The sequence below is a fragment of the Quercus suber genome, unplaced genomic scaffold (genome assembly GCF_002906115.3).
Source record: "Quercus suber isolate HL8 unplaced genomic scaffold, Cork oak 2.0 scaffold_461, whole genome shotgun sequence".
Classification (NCBI taxonomy): domain Eukaryota; kingdom Viridiplantae; phylum Streptophyta; class Magnoliopsida; order Fagales; family Fagaceae; genus Quercus; species Quercus suber.
In genome coordinates this window covers 377255-395244 of record NW_027069912.1, presented here as the reverse complement: position 1 = coordinate 395244, position 17990 = coordinate 377255, and the positions used below count along the sequence as shown (strand labels likewise).

The window sequence follows — 17990 nt, the reverse complement described above, 5'->3', positions numbered from 1 at the left end:
GAAACAGGGCTGTAAAATGGTTGGGGTACCTTGGATTAAAATGCCCATTGAGAATGTTTTGTTTTTATTTTAGCTTTTGTCTTTTTCTTCTTTCATTTTTGTCCTTTTCTGTTGCTTCTCATTTTGGGTTTTTTTATTTTTATTTTTATTTGCGTTCATCTGTTTTGTTTTGTTTTTTTGTTTTTTTCCTCATTGGCAGGTTTTTATACTTTCTATTTTTGTTAATGAAATGCTTATCCACACATAATTTTCCAATAAAAATATTTTATTACTTTTTTTAATCTAATAGGGGTATGCAAATAAATTTTCACAAACTACATTTTTCATCATCTCATTTTTCTTCTAAAAATAAAAAAACATAAGTTTCTCCAAAAAAAAAAAAAAAGAAAAGAAAAGAATTTACTATTCCTCATCTTTTCAACCCAAAACCAAACACTAAGAGTAAAAATTAAGATCTCTTTTATCACCCACTTTTTAATCTACTTCATATTTTTAATCACCGACTTTTTAACCCCCCAACCAAACTCATCCATAATGCAACATGTATATTTCTCTTATAGGTCACACCCGGGTCCTGCTTCTAGCTACCACTCTGTGTGATTAAGATGTAGGTGAATATGGTCATGTGATGTTTACTAAAAAAAAAATCAGGTCATGTCTGTGTGGATCATATTTCGCTTATCACAAAGACTAAAAACAAGTCAAGACAACGTTAATCATTCGTGGGGTGTGGCCCTCCATCTTAACTGTTTGTTTTCACCGGCCAGCTTGTGAAGTTGAATAGTAACAACCTTAATAATTGTTGCTCTGAGTGAAAAAAGACTGGCGATGGTGCTTGTTAGCTGTTACAAATAGTGCACAAATTAATGACAAGTAAATGCGACAGTTGTCTGTTTGTCAGGAAGACGTCATCGTTATGACGTAGAGAGAAGAAAGGTTGGGGGGTTCACTCAATAAATAGGAGGGCAAGAAGGTTTTGAGAATTGCTATGAAGTGGACAGAAGTAGAAGAATGTTTCTTAGATGAGTGAGTTTAAGCCATGAGTGAGAAGTGAGAGTCAAATAGTATTAGCCTTGCTTCGTTGGACATGATCTCTATCATATTGTGCTAGCTTTTTCTTTCAACTACAATTTGCAGGTTCTTTTCTCCATCCTTTCTGTTTAAATAGAATTTGCATGGTTCTTTAGTACATCGTTTCACTTTAATTTCGTTCTACAATATAAAGTTCGCCAAAAACTGATAATCTAGTTTATTTCTTATTTTTTATAATTTAGTAATTTAATTGAGTTCATATTTAAATATTTTAATTAAAAAATATACATTTTAAGGTGGTTAATTATATTTTATAGTTTATACTTTCTAATGTGGTTTTTTCACTCAACTAATTAACTTCCTCTAACAAGTATTAGGAGACGCTAATCTCAAATAAAAAAAAATTATAAAAAAAAAAGTTTCAGGAGAGACGCATTTTTTTCTCTCGTTGGAATGTAGATCGAGTTCAGTCACTTCAATATAATATATGAGCATGAAGGAAAAATACTAGATAAGAATTATATAGAAACTCCAAATATCAACTTAATTTGATAAAAACCAAAAAGATTTTTGAATTATCAAGAAAATTTGTCCAAACCACTCCCTCCCCACTCTGGCAGGCAGTCAGTTGCTTAGCTAGTGTCTCTACTTTTTCTACGATCCCTCCCCTCTCCACCCACCTCACCTATTAAGGTATTTGATTTAAACTGGATTTGTAGTAATATTGGTGTCCTTTTCCACAGTGGCTTTCTATAGAAGTCAAGCTTCAGAAAATATTTTGATGAGCATTCTTAAGAATGCAACCTAATACTAGAAAATAAGAAGTTTCATAAAATATATTTTCAATTGAAAATATTTCTGAATGAAAAATATTTTATATTGAAAAAAATAGAGTTCATATATATATATATATATATATTTTTTTTTTTTCTTCATCATGCGAGGGTGAGTAGTATATAGACATGACAAAACGAGTCAAAATTTGTTAACCTGACCCGACCCATAAAATACCTAACCTCAATTTTGAGTTAAAAACATATATTTAAAATTATATACATAATTTCTTAAACTATTTACAATTAATTATAGACATGAAAATCTTGAGTTTATGGTGTATTAAGTATTGTTTCTGCCTTATGTGGTAAGGATTTCATCACTAGATCATACCCTTGCTCCATCATCTATTAAGGCACTGACTTGTGTTTCTTGTAACAAAGCTGGTGGTGGTTAGCAAGCCCCTATATATATATATATATATATATTTGGTGAGGAAACAGATAGAAAATTACCATGACATTTTTTTTTTTTGAGATAATTGCAATATATTACTAATCCCGTAACTCGAACAATTTCCCTCCTAAACTATCAATCACTTTGTGTATAAAGAAATGTAAATTAATTTACAAAACTCTTGTTATAAGCAACTCTATAGGTTGTGGGTGTTGGTAGTCAGTTGTCTCCTCACCCTCCCTCATATCTTAAATGATTTTCGTTCCCGATTCTCTTGCAACTTGATCATTTAACTATGATATATTGAGCTTCAAGGATGCGTCTCCACACATAGGATGCATTTGGTTTCTGTTACACCACCACGAAGGAGCATAATGCAAAGTACCTAGCCTTGAGAGCTTGGTGTAGTAACGTATGAGTGTTTTATACAATTCACCTATCCCAAAAGCTTAAGAACATGTTTGGTATAAATGTTTAAATAACATGTTTGGTAGGATTATATTTTTAAAGTGTTTAAATTATATTGTTTATTTTAAAGTATTTAAATACTGAATTTAGAGAGCGGCTCATATCAGTTTTCAAGTACCAAACAATTTCAAGTAACAAACAACGTTGCTCAATGGCATTGTTGTAAATAATTAAAAAATCCTAGGACCTACTGAAGTGAAAAGACAACATAATTTTCTTTCTTTATTTCTCCCTCTGGCATGACTCTTCTTTTTTCTTTCTCTCCTCCACTTTGTTATTCTTCTTTCTTCCTCTTCTTCTTTCTTTCTTTATTTATTTATTTTTGTCTCTTTCTCCCCTGCACGCTCTCTACTTCTTCTTCTTCTTCTTTTTATTTTTTATTTTTTATTGCCTCTCTTGCACACTATCTTCTTTCATCGCTGCTGTGTTGTGGATTGTGTTAATTTGATATGTGGTATAGTTGTGTTAAGTTTGGAAGAGAAAAGAGGGAGATGGGATGAGCAGGGAGGGTCTCTTGGATGAGCAAGGAGGGTCTGTGTTGTCAGTGAGAATAAATAAATATTTATTTTACTATTCATGTCAGAAAATATCATACATTTATTTTTTTGCATTTTAAAATATGTTGTATGAAATATGGAACCAAACACTTTTTTTTTTTTTTTAATTATAAGTATTATTAATATGTGTTTTCACAATACTTTTTAAATTACAATTTTCACATCATTTTGAACAATAATATTTGAAAACCATTAACAAAAATGCCCTAACTTAGTGGGAAATTAGTTATTTAACATGGTATCAAAACAAAAGATTCTATGTTCAAATCATGTCTCATTCACTTTACTTTCAATTTAAAATCTCATATGTTGGGCCTCACTTATTAAAAAAGGGTTTGAATCCACATGTGAAGGGAAGTATTAGAAGTATGGGGTTAAATTATTAAATTTATCATATTTTAATAACTTAAACTTTTGAAATAATTAGTAATTTAACATTTACAAAGCATGAATGTTGAGTTCAAAGTTTACAAGTCCTTAAACCCCATTCCACCTCTCCATTTTAAGGTACACTATGAACTCAATTTTGCCCAATGAATCTTCCTCTCACCCTTCTTCTAACCCACAAAACATTTTTGATCACCATCTAGGCATAAAGAATTAAGAGTGACTGAAACAACTCATGACATATTTAGAGAGGGACTGCTTTAATTATGGCTTTGATGAGTATATTCTATTGTGTATGTGATAGCAAATTCTCTTTCCATCCCTTAACTTTTTCAAATTGGCTCTTTTATTTTCAAAAAGAATACAGTTTTTGAGTGGCAAATGAGTGCGGGTAAGCCCAAGTATTTGCCCAGGATTTTACTTCCTTTGATGCCAAACTCTGCCTGTATTTTCTCCCAGATGTCCCTCTACGTGTTCCTGCGGAAGAATATCGAAGTTTTGTCTCTATTCATCTTCTGGTCCAACGATTCTTCATAGTCCTATAGAATCTCATGTATTTTCTACCTTGTCCAAGGTGGTATGGAAAAAGAGAATGTTATCATCAATAAGATACATGCTTTCTAAAGTTTAGAATACATGAATTTGCATGTAAACATAATTGAGACAATTAAATAATGAAATAATCATAATGACACTTGACATAAAATTGAAGTGCAATTATAATATAATTTGAGTTATTAATTAAATTTTCCAACTTTTGCTTTTAGAAATTATATAAGATTTTTAAATTACTCGACGGTTGACACTCTCTAGACTATGAGATCTAGAAAACAAAACCTTATTCGTGTTGATTTCAAAATGGCTGCAAATGGTGCCTCATGGAATAAGTTTTGGAGTCGGTGATTGTATTCTGGTGCTAATGATTGTTGTTTGTCACTAGGAAAAGTTGGCCATGGCTACCGGTGCAGCTGATACTTCACAAGAAAAAGTACTTCAATGCGAAGAGACTATCATTGACGTTACAGACGTCAGGGACCCTAAGTGGGCCCCCGAGTGTTGCATCTACAAGGTCCCCAAAAGACTTAGCAAGGTAAAGGAAGAACCCTACACTCCAAAGCTAATTTCAATAGGCCCTGTTCATCACAGCAAAGACGAATTGAAGGACATGCAAATGGTAAAAGAATGTTATTTCAAGGCGTTCTTTTTGCGGACTTGTAAAGGCCAGAAGGAGTTTGCATGCATCATTGAAAAAAACAAAGATAAGATCTGCAACTGTTACGCACCAGAGATTTCTCAACGCATCGAAAATGAAAATTTCGTGAAAATGGTTCTACTGGATTCTATCTTTATCATTGAGCTCTTCATGAGGAGTAATAGAGAAGAAGATGAAAATGATTACATATTAAGCAAACCATGGCTAAAGGATGGCATAATGCAAGACTTGATATTACTTGAGAATCAGCTTCCATTTTTTATTCTTGACAAGTTATATCAACATTATACAAGCAATCCTACTTTTCTTGAACTTGCTTGTAATTACTTTTTTCCCAACAAGGAGATGCGCATTGAGAAGCAAGTAAAACATTTCACTGATTTGCAGAGAAATTTCTTCGTCCGACCTACCCAAAAACCTGGAAATCCTATTGAACATCGACATAGTGCAACAAAACTGGATATGGCAGGATTGATATTCCAAAAGGGGGGAGGAGAAGAAAAAAATAGACACTTACTTCACGTAGAAATCCAAAAAGGTAATAAATTATTGGAAATATTTCCATGTTTCAATTGCTCATGGCTCTTGCATTGCTTACCATGCTTAAAAAAAATTCCTTTCCTGGAGAGTATGCAAACTCGCTTGGTAATCCCACACTTTGTGGTAGATAACAAAACTGAAGACCTTTTTCGAAATCTCATGGCCCTCGAGCAGTGTCATTATCCAAATGAAGCTTACATATGCAATTATATCTTGCTATTGGATTTTCTTATCAATAGTAAAGATGACGTGGAGTTGCTTGTTGAGGAGGGGATTATTGTTAACTCATTAGGTAGCAATAAAGCAGTTGCCGACATGGTTAACAAACTTGGCCATGAAATTGTGGAAAAAAATTCCTATTACTATAATGTTGCTGAAGATCTTAATAAGTACTACCGCAACTGGTGGAATAAAAATATGGAATCCTTGAAAACTGTTTATTTTCGGGATATCTGGAGAGGGACGGCAACTGTTGTTGGGATCATAGTCCTTTTGGTAACTGTCATGAATTTCCTTAGGCCTTTTGTGTTCAAGCATATTTAAGTTTTGTTTCTGAAATATTATCATATAAGTTGGAAGCTTGGCATTGCAAGTGTCGATTTTGAAATTGTCAATAAATTTTGCTAGTGTTATTATTTCCTTTCTAAAAAGTTCTACTTTGTACTTCACCTTTTGGATTTTCCAAAGTCCAAACGTTGTTTCAGCATCGATCTAGAGTTCTTATTTTCCCTAAAGTAAAGTTGTATCCTTTCTTTTCACTTTAACTTCAGATTGTATCATATTTTACACCAATAATTGCATTCTGCTGCTGTTAGTAAGAGTGTAGAAGAGTTTCTACAAATTAATTTTTGACAGAAAAATTATGGGTCAGAGAACATCGTTAGCAACCTCAGATTAATGATGTGTAGAAGAGTTTCTACAAATTAATTTTTGACAGAAAAATTATGGGTCAGAGAACATCGTTAGCAACCTCAGATTAATGATCCACTTCCCCTCCTTAGGAATGTCCAAGAACATTAAATAGGGTGATTTAACCAAGTTTAACCCTCAAACCAATGATTCACTTCCATTCCTTAGGAAGAAGTGGAAGGCTATTTGAGGTCCCCCAAGAATTCAAACCTAAAGTTTGGCAATCCCTATTTGTCCCCGGCTCAAGACCTGGGCCTTCCATTTATCCTAAATTTTTTTTTTGGAGGTTTCAAGTCTCCATCAAACAAACAAAATTAAGCTCCCAAAATTATACTAACAATCCAAAAAATGTACTAATTTTTTTAAAAGAAAAAAAATATACGTAGGTTTTATGAAAGCTTCACAAATATTGGGCTAGCAGTGAAAAGAAACAGAGAGACTAAATAGAATGGAGAGTATTTCATTGATTGAATTATGAATTACAATGAAATGAATTGAATGAATAAACATCTAGACATTGCTCTGTTTATATACACAAGGAAAAATAACTAACTCTACTATTGGCGCCAAAACCGTTATTTGAATTTACTGGACTCTGTACACGTGGCAAAGATGAGTAACAACCTCCTAGACTTGCGGAACTGACTTCCTCAATGATCCTGGATGAAGAACTCATGATGTGGCATGGATTCAATCATCTCCAAGACTGTTGAGTCAATCATGTTCTTTGAAGGGTGCACTAGCTCAGCCACAGGAGCAGCAGTCAATGCAGCATTTGCTGATGAGGTTCTTAATAAGCAGAAATCCAACATAATTGAAATTCTAAATTATTTTTCTATTTTCATTTTTAAAATTGTTGTGAGTTAGAATGAATATACCAAATAATCATTGAAAATCAATTTTCTTAACAACTTGTAAAAGAGATATTGTTAAAACCTAAGTAGAAAAATTATATAAGCAATTTTGTATTTCAAAAAGCAAGAAGAACGAGTTATAAACAAATATATATATATATATATATATATAATATTTAAAATTAAAAATTATATATATATATAAACAATATTTAAAATTAAAAAATAGCTAATACATATATATAAACAATATTTAAAATTAAAAAAATAACTAAAGTAGCCCTAATTAGTCCTTAAGCCTTCTCCTTTTATTTCGTCCATTCCTTTAGCTCATCTAGATAAGGATAAGGATGTTGTCTAATCAACCTTGTATCGTCTTTTGGTCCTTCAACAAAGTTTTGGGCCTGCCCTAGAACGTCTTGATCAGAAGGTCCCTAATTATGTAGACACTGTTGAGCTGGAAAGCTATAGCCTTATGTCATTGATCAAGCTATCCATGTATGACTTCCTTAAGTTATTGTACATGCTTATTTATTTTTCTCTTCATGTTTTCCTAGGTGCAAACTTTTGCCAAGGACTATAAATTTTATCAACCCCCATAAACAAAGACCGGGCAACTTAGTAGCAATTTATTATCTTTTAATTATTAGAATAATCAAAGTTACTAAAATCCTTCTCCCCATTATTATAAAAAATCGGATATTAAAAAAATGTCTGTTGTAATAATATATATTTTTGACTTAAAGTACCAATTTTAAAAAAAATATATTTAATTAGTGGAGGATGGGAAGGTGGATTGAGTACCTAATTAGTAATTACCTCCTTGATATATATTGTGAGCACCAAATCCTACTGAGATGATGGTATTTGGGCCCCCAATTAATTTGTAGGTGGGCTGTCACACGATCCTACCAATTGGGCTTTGAGTTGCATTTGGTTTAGCTTCCTTAAGCCTTAGTTCTCAACCCTCATCAGATTTGACCCTTAATCCCTGTGTTTCCCAGTGTTTTTCCCTCTACGCTCTCCTTCTTCCGAAAATTTTCCAACTCCTTACTCTTTGTCCCCCTTTCCCTTTTATAGCCTCTTGTTAGTGGGGTCTTCATCATTGCCTCCCCCGCTTCACACTTATTCTCACATCCCTCAGAATCCCAAGGGATCCTTAAAACTCTAGAGAATTCCCTTAGAACTTGTTCTAGAAGCCAATGAGTACTCGGTAGTGAACTTCCCCACAAGCACAACCTACCCTCAGTTACCGACCCTGCCATGTAAGCATCCTGTGCCTACTTTCGTCTTCACCCGTCAATATCTTGGCCGATCGCTTGAAACTCCCTTGATGTGGTGTCCATTTACTTGTCTTCCCAACCTTGGGGTTGGACTTGCAGTTGTAAGGCATAGGGTCAACTCCCTCCCTATGCATCAAAACAAGTTGCCTTGATGGGCCCAGGCCCTAGTTTAGGTTCCGATTAAGTGGGCTTGTCATGGGCCTTCTAGGCCCAATCCCCCCAACCCCCCCCCCCCACACACGTGTGTGTATATTTATATATATATATGTATATATATATATAGTGTGTGTGTGTGTGTGTGTGTATGTATATGTATATATATACACACACGCTAACATAGATTCTATTCACAATAGAAACTATCAAGTGGCAGGTATGTGCGATTGAATGCGTGTTTCATGTGAGCATATATCATGTGTGAGAATAAGATGTAAGTGAATCAAGTCTTGTGATGTTTACAAAATATATATATATATATATCAGGTCATGTGTGAGTGGTACAAAGACTTAAAGCAAGTCAAGACAAGATTAATCATTAAGGGGTGTGCCCCTTCATCTTGACTGTTTTGCATAAAGGATGTAGCTCGGTATTCCATCCTTAATGCAGTTTGATACTTTGATCTCATATGTAACTGCGTATGCGTGTATGTGTGTAAATTATCATTAAATGTTTTTAATTGAAATTACCTTTGTAATTAAAGATTCTATCCTCATGCTTATGATTGTTGTTTGCCTGCCACTAGCAAATTTATTGATTGTTGTTTAATGTGCGCCGCCCCCAACCCCCCCCCCCCGGCTCCCAAAAAAAAATAGTTGTCGCAATAAATTTTGCATCAGCTTGTGTACTTAATTATGTTTGTTGTTGTTGTTGTTTTTATTTTATTATTATTATTATTTTATTTTTTTATAAATGAATAGAAATAGTATAAGAAGGGAAGGTGGAGTGAGTACCTATTTACTTCAATAATTCTAACTTGGTCAACCTATGGTACACATTCACTCGCAGTAGAGCCTCTCATGTGGCAGGCAAGTGAAATTGAAAGCATGTTTGATGTGTACATGCATCTCTTAGGGTCCGTTTGGTTTTTGATAATTTTAGGAGTGAAAATTAAAGAGAAAGTGATATTTTTGAGTATTTGATTGCAGAATAAAATATGAGAGAAAACTAAAGGGGCCTAGCTATTTTCTTCCACGCCCTTCAAAATACAATCTCCATAAATCAAAGAGAAAATTGGAGAGAAACAGGGTTGCAAAATGGTTGGGGTGTTTTGGATGAAGACACTCGTTGCACAACGTTTTTATTTTATTTTAGCTTGTCTTTTTCTTCTTTCATTTTTGTCCTTTTCTTTTCTATTGCTTCTCATTTCAGATTTTTTTTTTTTTTTTTTTTTTTGGGGTGTGTTCATCTATTTTGGTTTTTCCCTTTTTATTTGCAGGTTTTTGTACTTTTTTTTTTTTTTGAATGAATTGCTTATCTATACACAATTTTCTAATATATATATATAATATATATTTAAAAAAAAAATCTAATAAAGGTATGCAAATAAATATTTTCAAACTATATATATTTTCATCTTCTTTTCTTTTCTCAACCAAAAAAGTTTTCTATTCCTCAACTTTTCCACCCAAAAACTAAAATTATGAGAAAAAATTAAAATCTTTTTTATCGCCCACTTTTTATCCCCTTTTTATTTTTTATCCTCCACCGTTTAAACTTGATGAAACATAACCTAATATGAATGTGACAAGTATTTCTCTAATAGGTCATGTGATGGTTACCAAATAATAATAATAATAATAATAATAATCAGGTCATGTGTGAGGAGATCATGTTCCTCTTATTGTCACAAAGACTAAAAACAAGTCAATCCAAAACCCACTCGATACAAAAAATCAAATAGACCGTCTGAATTGCAATCAAACGGCCCGAATTTGAGAATCGTGATTAGGTCTTATGGTTCATGCCAAAGTTTTAAAAAGGAAAAAGATGACTTCATCAATTCATCTCCAATAAAATTGAGTTGTTTTGCCACATTGTGTCATTTTCTTTGCCTTTTTATCTTTCCATCTCAACCCCAAATTTGCATTTGCAGTCCAAAAACACACTAAATCAATAAATCCACGTAAAATAAAATGAAAAGCACAAATCTTTTCTTCTTCTTCCTCATCTTCATTCTCCTTTTTCTTTCTTCTTTTTCTGTCACCAGTCACTTGTATATTCCAAAACCTTAGATTTTTTCTTTTTCAATGAGTTGTCTACCACGCACTATGTCATTGACAGGCACTACGTACCCTTCCCTTTGTGAAAAGTTGGACATGTGGCTACGTCTTCACCTTTCAATTGGTTTGTAATTTTTTTCAAATTTTTTTTTATTTGATTGCTTCATTTATTGGTATAGTTTACTAGTGATATGTGATTTGGTCCTTTACTACAAACCACCGATTTGTATATTAAATTTAGTTATTGCCTATGTACTGTCATTGTAATTGTAGAATAAAAAAATGGGTAAAACATTGTATAAAAAGTGTTTAATATTATATACATTTGTATAATAGTGTATAATATTACACGCATTTATTTAGTTTAAAATATAAATTTGTATATATATAAATAAATAATTTTCCTTTATTATTATTATTATTATTATTTAACAATTGATAATATTGTGAAACACTGTAATGAAAGTTGTGATATGAAAAGTATACTTGATAGATGGTCTTTATATTTAGTTTGTCTATTTTAATCAAATTTTCTATTTGTACTAATTTAACATAATTATTTATATTTTAAATAATTATTAAATAGTTTAATAATTATTAAATTAGATTGAGATAAACTAATTTATTAGTTTATCTCAATCTAATAATAATAAAAAAAAAATCATACCATAGAAAAGTGGACAAACATCAATCATTCATGGGGTGTGGCCCTTCAACTTAAGTATGCGTTTGAATTGCGGCTGGTGGTCGTGTGTTTGCATTTTTTTTTTTGAGAAACGCGCATCAAGTGAGATGTTGTTTGACAGTGAGTCCGTGTATATACATGGAACCTATTATCTCTTTGATAGCAAAATTTTCATTGAAATTGCACTGTTCAGTAAGTTTTGTACATTGTTCACAAGATCTATAAACCTCATTTTTAAACCAAACTTTCAATAAAAATAAGTCTCACGATACTATTTACATATTTAAAATTATTTTATTAAAATATTTTTAATTTTTAATTTTTGATTTTCAATTAAATAAATAATATCTAAACGGACCTTTAACTATTTGTTTTTACCGGTTAGCTTGTATAAGAAAGTACAGAGAACCAAAAAGGAAAAATGGGAAGCTTGAATCAGAGAGAGAAAGAAAGAGAGAGACTTCGAATCAAGAAGTTTTGTGTAATACCTCAACTGAATGAATCTGTACATTGATCTGAGACTAAATACAGAAAGCAGAGCAACAAATATCCCACATTATACGGAATTAGTTACTGCACGTGTTCCAGTTAGTTAAGTCACGTGTGAAACAAAACTCACTAAACTACAAGTCACTAAACTACAGCATACAGTTAAATTACAATCAAAACTACAAAAACAAGCTGTCATTTATCTTCACATTTACATTACTGAACTTCTTCCTTCTTCTACTTCATTTCTTCTTTTGCTTTCTGAACTAAATCACAGTTTTGATAGCTTGTAAAGAAAAAAAGTGACAACCTTAATCATTGTTGCCCTCGGGAAAAAGACAACGGCAATGGTCCTTGATACCACATACCAATAACGCACAAATTAACGACAAGCTGGTAAGACAGTGATACGTTTGTGAGTTTGTCAGGAAGACGTCATCGTTATGACGTACAGAGAAGAAAGGTTGGGGGTGGTGTTCACCCAATAAATAGGAGGGCAAGATGGTTTTGAGAATTGCTGTGAAGTGTACAAAAGTACTAGAAGATTGTTTCTCAGATGAGTGAATTGCTATGAAGATTGTTTCAATTATTTACCGAAAGGACTTAAATCTATTATTAGAAGTCTTAAATCTATTACTAAAAGTCTTAAATCTATTATTGTTGGTTTTGTGGCCCTAGAAATTAGGATATTAATGCGATAAAAAGGATTTATGAGAGGATTGAATTCAACTAACACAATAAAAAGGATTTTGAGAAGATAAATTTTACTTATTGTAGGGTACCATGCAGTGTAGTTGATATCGTATTGATACCGGCCATATTGGCCTATCAGTGTGTATCGTACTGGTATGTATATCAGTATCAAAATACCAAAGTTTTGTATCGGTTTAAATATCGGTTGTATCGGTCATGTATCGGCCATACTAGCCGATTTCGGGCAATATTGGCCGGTACAAAACAAAAAGCTTTTTTTTTTTTTTTTAAGTTTTGTAATTTTTGAATTTTTGTAAGGGCAGAATGATAATTTATTTGCATTAACTTATTGGTATTATTTGTTTTCTTAGCATACAATGAACAATTAAGCTTTCAATTTTTTATATTGTGTGTGTTTTTTTTTTTTTTTCTTTTAATTGATACTAAATTCTAAAACCATGAATAATTTTTTCTAAATTGAGGTAATGTTTTATGGCAAATTTTATGTTTATTATAATATATATATATATATATAGACACACACACACATATATATAAAATAATGGTAAACCTGAAATGGTACACCGGTATTAACCGGTACCAAAATATATCATTCCACTGATCAAATCGATGCAACCTCCGGTATGAGATTGACTCGCTACGTAAATTTAATATAGAAAAAATTACACTTTATTCTATTGAACTATACCTCAAAAAAAAAAAAAAAATCCATATAAAAGCTCCAAATATCACCTTGATTTGATAAAAACCAAAAATATTTTTGAATTATTTAGAAAATTTGTACAATTAAAAATAAGTATTTTCCTAGAGTATATTTTCAATTGAAAATATTTTTGGCTGGAAGATATTTTATGTCGAAACGGACATGAGTTCAAACTTCTTCTTTATTAGTATTGTAACAAAACAGAGATGAAGAAAGCCAAGAATTTATGAATGCAAAGAGAGAATGTTTGAGAGAGAAGATTAGAAACTTTCTCTTGATATTGTAATAATAATGAATATGTACATGATCTAAGGATATATACACCTTTGTACCTAAACCCCCAAAACAGAATGTAACAAACTAACCAGAGCATAAGGAAATCAGTTATAACACGTGGGAAGGTTAGTTACAGCACGTGAGATACAATTTGAATAAAAATAACAGCTAAACTACATGCCGTTTATCAACTAATCTAAATTACACTTGCAGCTCGTTTGTGTCGTTTAGTTCTTCTTTATCTGTGTCATTTAGTTCTTCTTTTCTTCCTTCTTATTCTTTGATCCTTTCTTCTTCACTGCTAACTAATACTCCCCCTCAAGATGAGACTTAGAGCTATGTATGTTCAATACACTCATCTTGGAAATTAAGAACTTCAATTGTTGGCTGCATAATGCTTTGGTGAACAGTTCTGCTACCTGTGTATGTGTGGGAGTAAAACATAAACGAATCACCTTCTCTTGCACCTTGTCTCTAACCAAGTGAAAATCTACTTCTATATGTTTTGTACGCTCATGGAAGACAAGATTCTCACCAATGTGGATTGCTGCTTGATTATCACAGAAGAGCAGAGCAGGTTGTGGATGATCAACTTCCAAATCTTTTAACAAAGCTAACAGCCAAGTCATTTCACAAACTGTCAAGGCCATTGCTCTATACTTAGCTTCACTGATGATCTAGAAACTATGGATTGTTTCTTAGATTTCCATGAAACCAATGAGTCTCCCAAGAATACACAAAAACCAGTAGTGGATCTTCTAGTATCTACACAGGAAGCCCAATCTGCATCTGTGTAGGCCTTCAAATGTAGATCAGACTTTGATGACAGAAGAATGCCTTGACCAGGAGATTCTTTGATGTACTGTAATATCTTGTAGGCTACATCAAGATGTGGTTTTCTAGGCTTAGCCATGAATTGGCTTAGTTTATGGACTGAATATGTGATATCTGGCCTTGTTATTGTCAGATATAGTAACTTTCCAACTAATCTTCTATAAACTCCAGGATCATCCAATAAATCACCTTGATACTTACTTAGTTTCAAGTTTTGCTCCATTGGTACTTTGCTGGGTTTACAACCTTCCATACTAGCATCCTTAAGAACCCCTAATGCATACTTCCTTTGGCATAATGAAATTCCCTTTTCTGATCTAGCAATCTCAAGACCTAGAAAGTATTTCAAATTACCAAGGTCTTTTAACTTGAACTCAATATTCAAAGAAGTTTTAAGGTCTTCCACTGCTTGAACATCATTGCTTGCAATGAGAATGTCATCAACATAAACAAGCAATGCTATGAAGGTCTGATTAATCTTCTTGGTGAATAAAGAATAATCAGATTTTGATTGCTTGAAACCATATTTTAAAATGGTTGTAGAGAACTTGGAATACGACTGCCTTGATGCTTGCTTGAGACCATATAAAGACTTGTGAAGCTTGCAAACTAGGTTCTCCCCCTTGCTGTGAAAACCTTGAGGCAATTGCATATAGACCTCTTCATGGAGGGTACCATTAAGGAAAGCATTGTTCACATCAAGTTGAACCAAATGCCAGCCTCTCACAGCAGAAATAGCAAGTAAAGTCTTGACAGTGGTGAGTTTAGCAATTGGAGAAAAAGTATCAGTGAAGTCCAAACTAGCTTGCTGAGTGAAACCCTTGGCTACAAGCCTAGCTTTGTATCTGTCCAAAGAGCCATCAGCATTATACTTCACCCTATAAAACCATTTACACCCAATAGCCCTTTTGTGAGGAGGTAAAGGTGTAATAGTCCAGGTTTGATTTGCTTCCAAAGCAGCAATTTCAGATGCCATAGCATCTTGCCAATTAGAATCCTTGACTGCCTCATGGTAATATGTAGGTTCAGGTATGGTAGAGATTAGAGAACAAAAATGTGCATAAGAGGGGGATAGTTTGGAGGAGTTAAGATAAGTGGACAAAGGGTATTGATTACCTGACTTGTTGGCAGAAGAAGAAGGAGCAGGTTCATTACTGACAACTGTGCTGCACTTAAAATCAATCAAGTATGCAGGTGGTTTAGACACTCTGGAAGACTTTCTCAGAGGAACAGATGGTGTAGTGATGGAAGGAATAATGGGTGGAACATTGGTAGAAGGAAGGATAGGTAATTCTGCAGAAATGGTATTTGTAGAAGTAGCAAGAGGTAAATCTGCAGAATTGGGAACAGGTAAATCTGCAGAATTGGGATAAATATTGGAATCACAAGGAATAGCATTATGGTTAGGAAAATCAAACATAGAAGTAGTAGGATGAGACACTGAAGGGAAGAGATGAGGTAAAGGAATGCTAGTGTGAAGAGATGAGGAATGAGAAGAGGAAACAAAAGGAAAAATAGTTTCAAGAAAATGAACATCTCTAGAAACAAAAATCCTTTTGGTAGTTAAGTCAAGCAACTTATAACCCTTAACACCAAACGGGTAACCAAGAAAAGCACAAGATGAAGATCTAGGATCAAATTTTAATCTGTTATGAGTAAGAGTTGAGGCAAAACAAAGGCAGCCAAAAACCTTTAAATGAGGAAGGAGGTTTGCCATAGAGTTTTTCAAAATGAGTTTTCTGGTTCAGTATTTTGGAAGGTAACCTATTGATGATATGGACAGCAGTCAATACACATTCACCCCAATAGGATATAGGAACATTAGATTGAAACTTCAATGCCCTTGCAATGCTTAAAATGTGTTGGTGCTTCCTCTCCACAACTGAGTTTTGTTGTGGAGTGGCAACACATGTATGTTGATGAATGATGCCCTTGTTGGCATAAAATTCTTTTAAGAAAAATTCAGGGCCATTGTCAGTTCTAATGATCTTAATATTGGCATGAAATTGTGTATGTATCATGTTATAAAATGAGATCAGTAAAGGTCTAATTTCAGCCTTGGATTTCATAAGGTAAACCCAAGTGGATCTTGTGGCATCATCCACAATGGTAAGGAGGTACTTGAAGCCATCATGAGTGAATTTAGCAAATGGTCCCCAAATATCACAGTGAATCAAAGCAAAAGCATTATTTGAAATGTGATTAGAAGATGGGAAATGAAGTCTATTCTGTTTGGCAATTGGACAAAGAATACAATTCTTATTGCTGTGAAAAGTTTGTACATTAGAAATGAGATTATGCAAAGCATGAAATTTATTATCCGAGGTATGTCCTAACCTCATATGCCAAAGATAAGACTTGGTAACAGTAGGAATGAACATAGACTCAGAAACAGAATTGACAAAAGATTTAAAAACAGACTCAAGAGTTGAAGAAGCTATTGAAACAGATTTGCTAGTTAGAGCAGTATGCAGCAGATACAAATTGTCATGTAATTCACCCATTCCAATCGTCTTCCAACAAGTAAGGTCCTGGATAAAGCATAAATTTGATAGAAAAACCAAGCAACATGGAAGAGTTTTAGTTAATTTGCTGACAGAGATTAGATTGAAATTGAAAGAGGGAACACACAGCACATTTTCAAGTTTCAAAGTTTCAGTGACTTGAATTGTACCAATGTGTGTAACAGTGACTCTTTCACCATTTGGCAATTGAACAAAAGTAGATATAGAACTAGTGACATGTGTAAACAAAGATAAGGAATGAACTATGTGGTTTGTGGCTCCAGTGTCAATAATCCAGACATCATTACCATAGGCAGTCTTATTGATAGGATTAATAGCAAAAACTGAATGATGCAAATATGAGGAAACAAAATCAGACCAAGCATTACACACATTACCTGAAAGAGCAGAATTAGCTGAGTGTAAGGCATCATTGGTACCACCAGATGTGGATGCATGAGAACTGAGCATTGAGATCAATTGTTGATACTTCTCTGAAGTGAAAGGGAATGAATTGACCTGTGGAATATCAGCACTGCCTTGATCACCTTCAACCAAGACTTGATTTGCCATAGCCACTTTGCCTCTCTGCTTGTAACCAAGAGGAAATCCCATTAACTTGTAGCATTTCTCCATAACATGGCCAAGCTTCCCACAGTGACTACACACAGGCCTCCCTTTTGTATTGTTTCCTCTGATGTACTTGTTGTTCCCTGGAAATAAATTTCCCTGATTGAATCCTTGATTCTTGACTGCAAGAGCAGTTGATTCAACTGAGGGAGCAACATTGAGACCCAAACATCTTTGCCTTTCCTCTTGAATTACTAAAGAAAATGCCTTATCAATGGAAGGACTAGGCTCCATCATGAGAATTTGTGTTCGAACTTGAGAATAAGAATCATTCTAGCCATTTAAGAACTGTATAAGTGAATCTTGATGCTGAAGTGCTGTGATTTTGTCATTTACACCACAAGTGCATTTACCACATGAGCAACATGGTAAAGGCCTGAAATTCAATAGTTGATCCCAAGCAGCTTGAAGATCAGTGAAGAATCCTATAATCGTGGTTGTACCTTGCATCATAGTTGAAAT

At 33.4% G+C, this 17990-nt stretch overlaps 1 protein-coding gene across 1 annotated transcript; it reads left to right on the top strand.

The window, feature by feature from the left end:
• Window positions 1-963: 963 nt before the first annotated feature.
• On the top strand, window positions 964-6077 carry LOC111999991 (putative UPF0481 protein At3g02645). Its single transcript, XM_024032096.2, has 2 exons — window positions 964-1137; window positions 4615-6077. Exon 2 carries the CDS (start codon window positions 4627-4629, stop codon window positions 5968-5970), a length of 1344 nt encoding a protein of 447 aa, XP_023887864.1. The 5' UTR covers window positions 964-1137; window positions 4615-4626; the 3' UTR covers window positions 5971-6077.
• Window positions 6078-17990: the final 11913 nt, after the last annotated feature.

Excerpts from the sequence above, each read along its gene's own strand:
- LOC111999991 (XM_024032096.2), top strand. The coding sequence starts at position 4,627 with ATGGCTACCGGTGCAGCTGATACTTCACAAGAAAAAGTACTTCAATGC.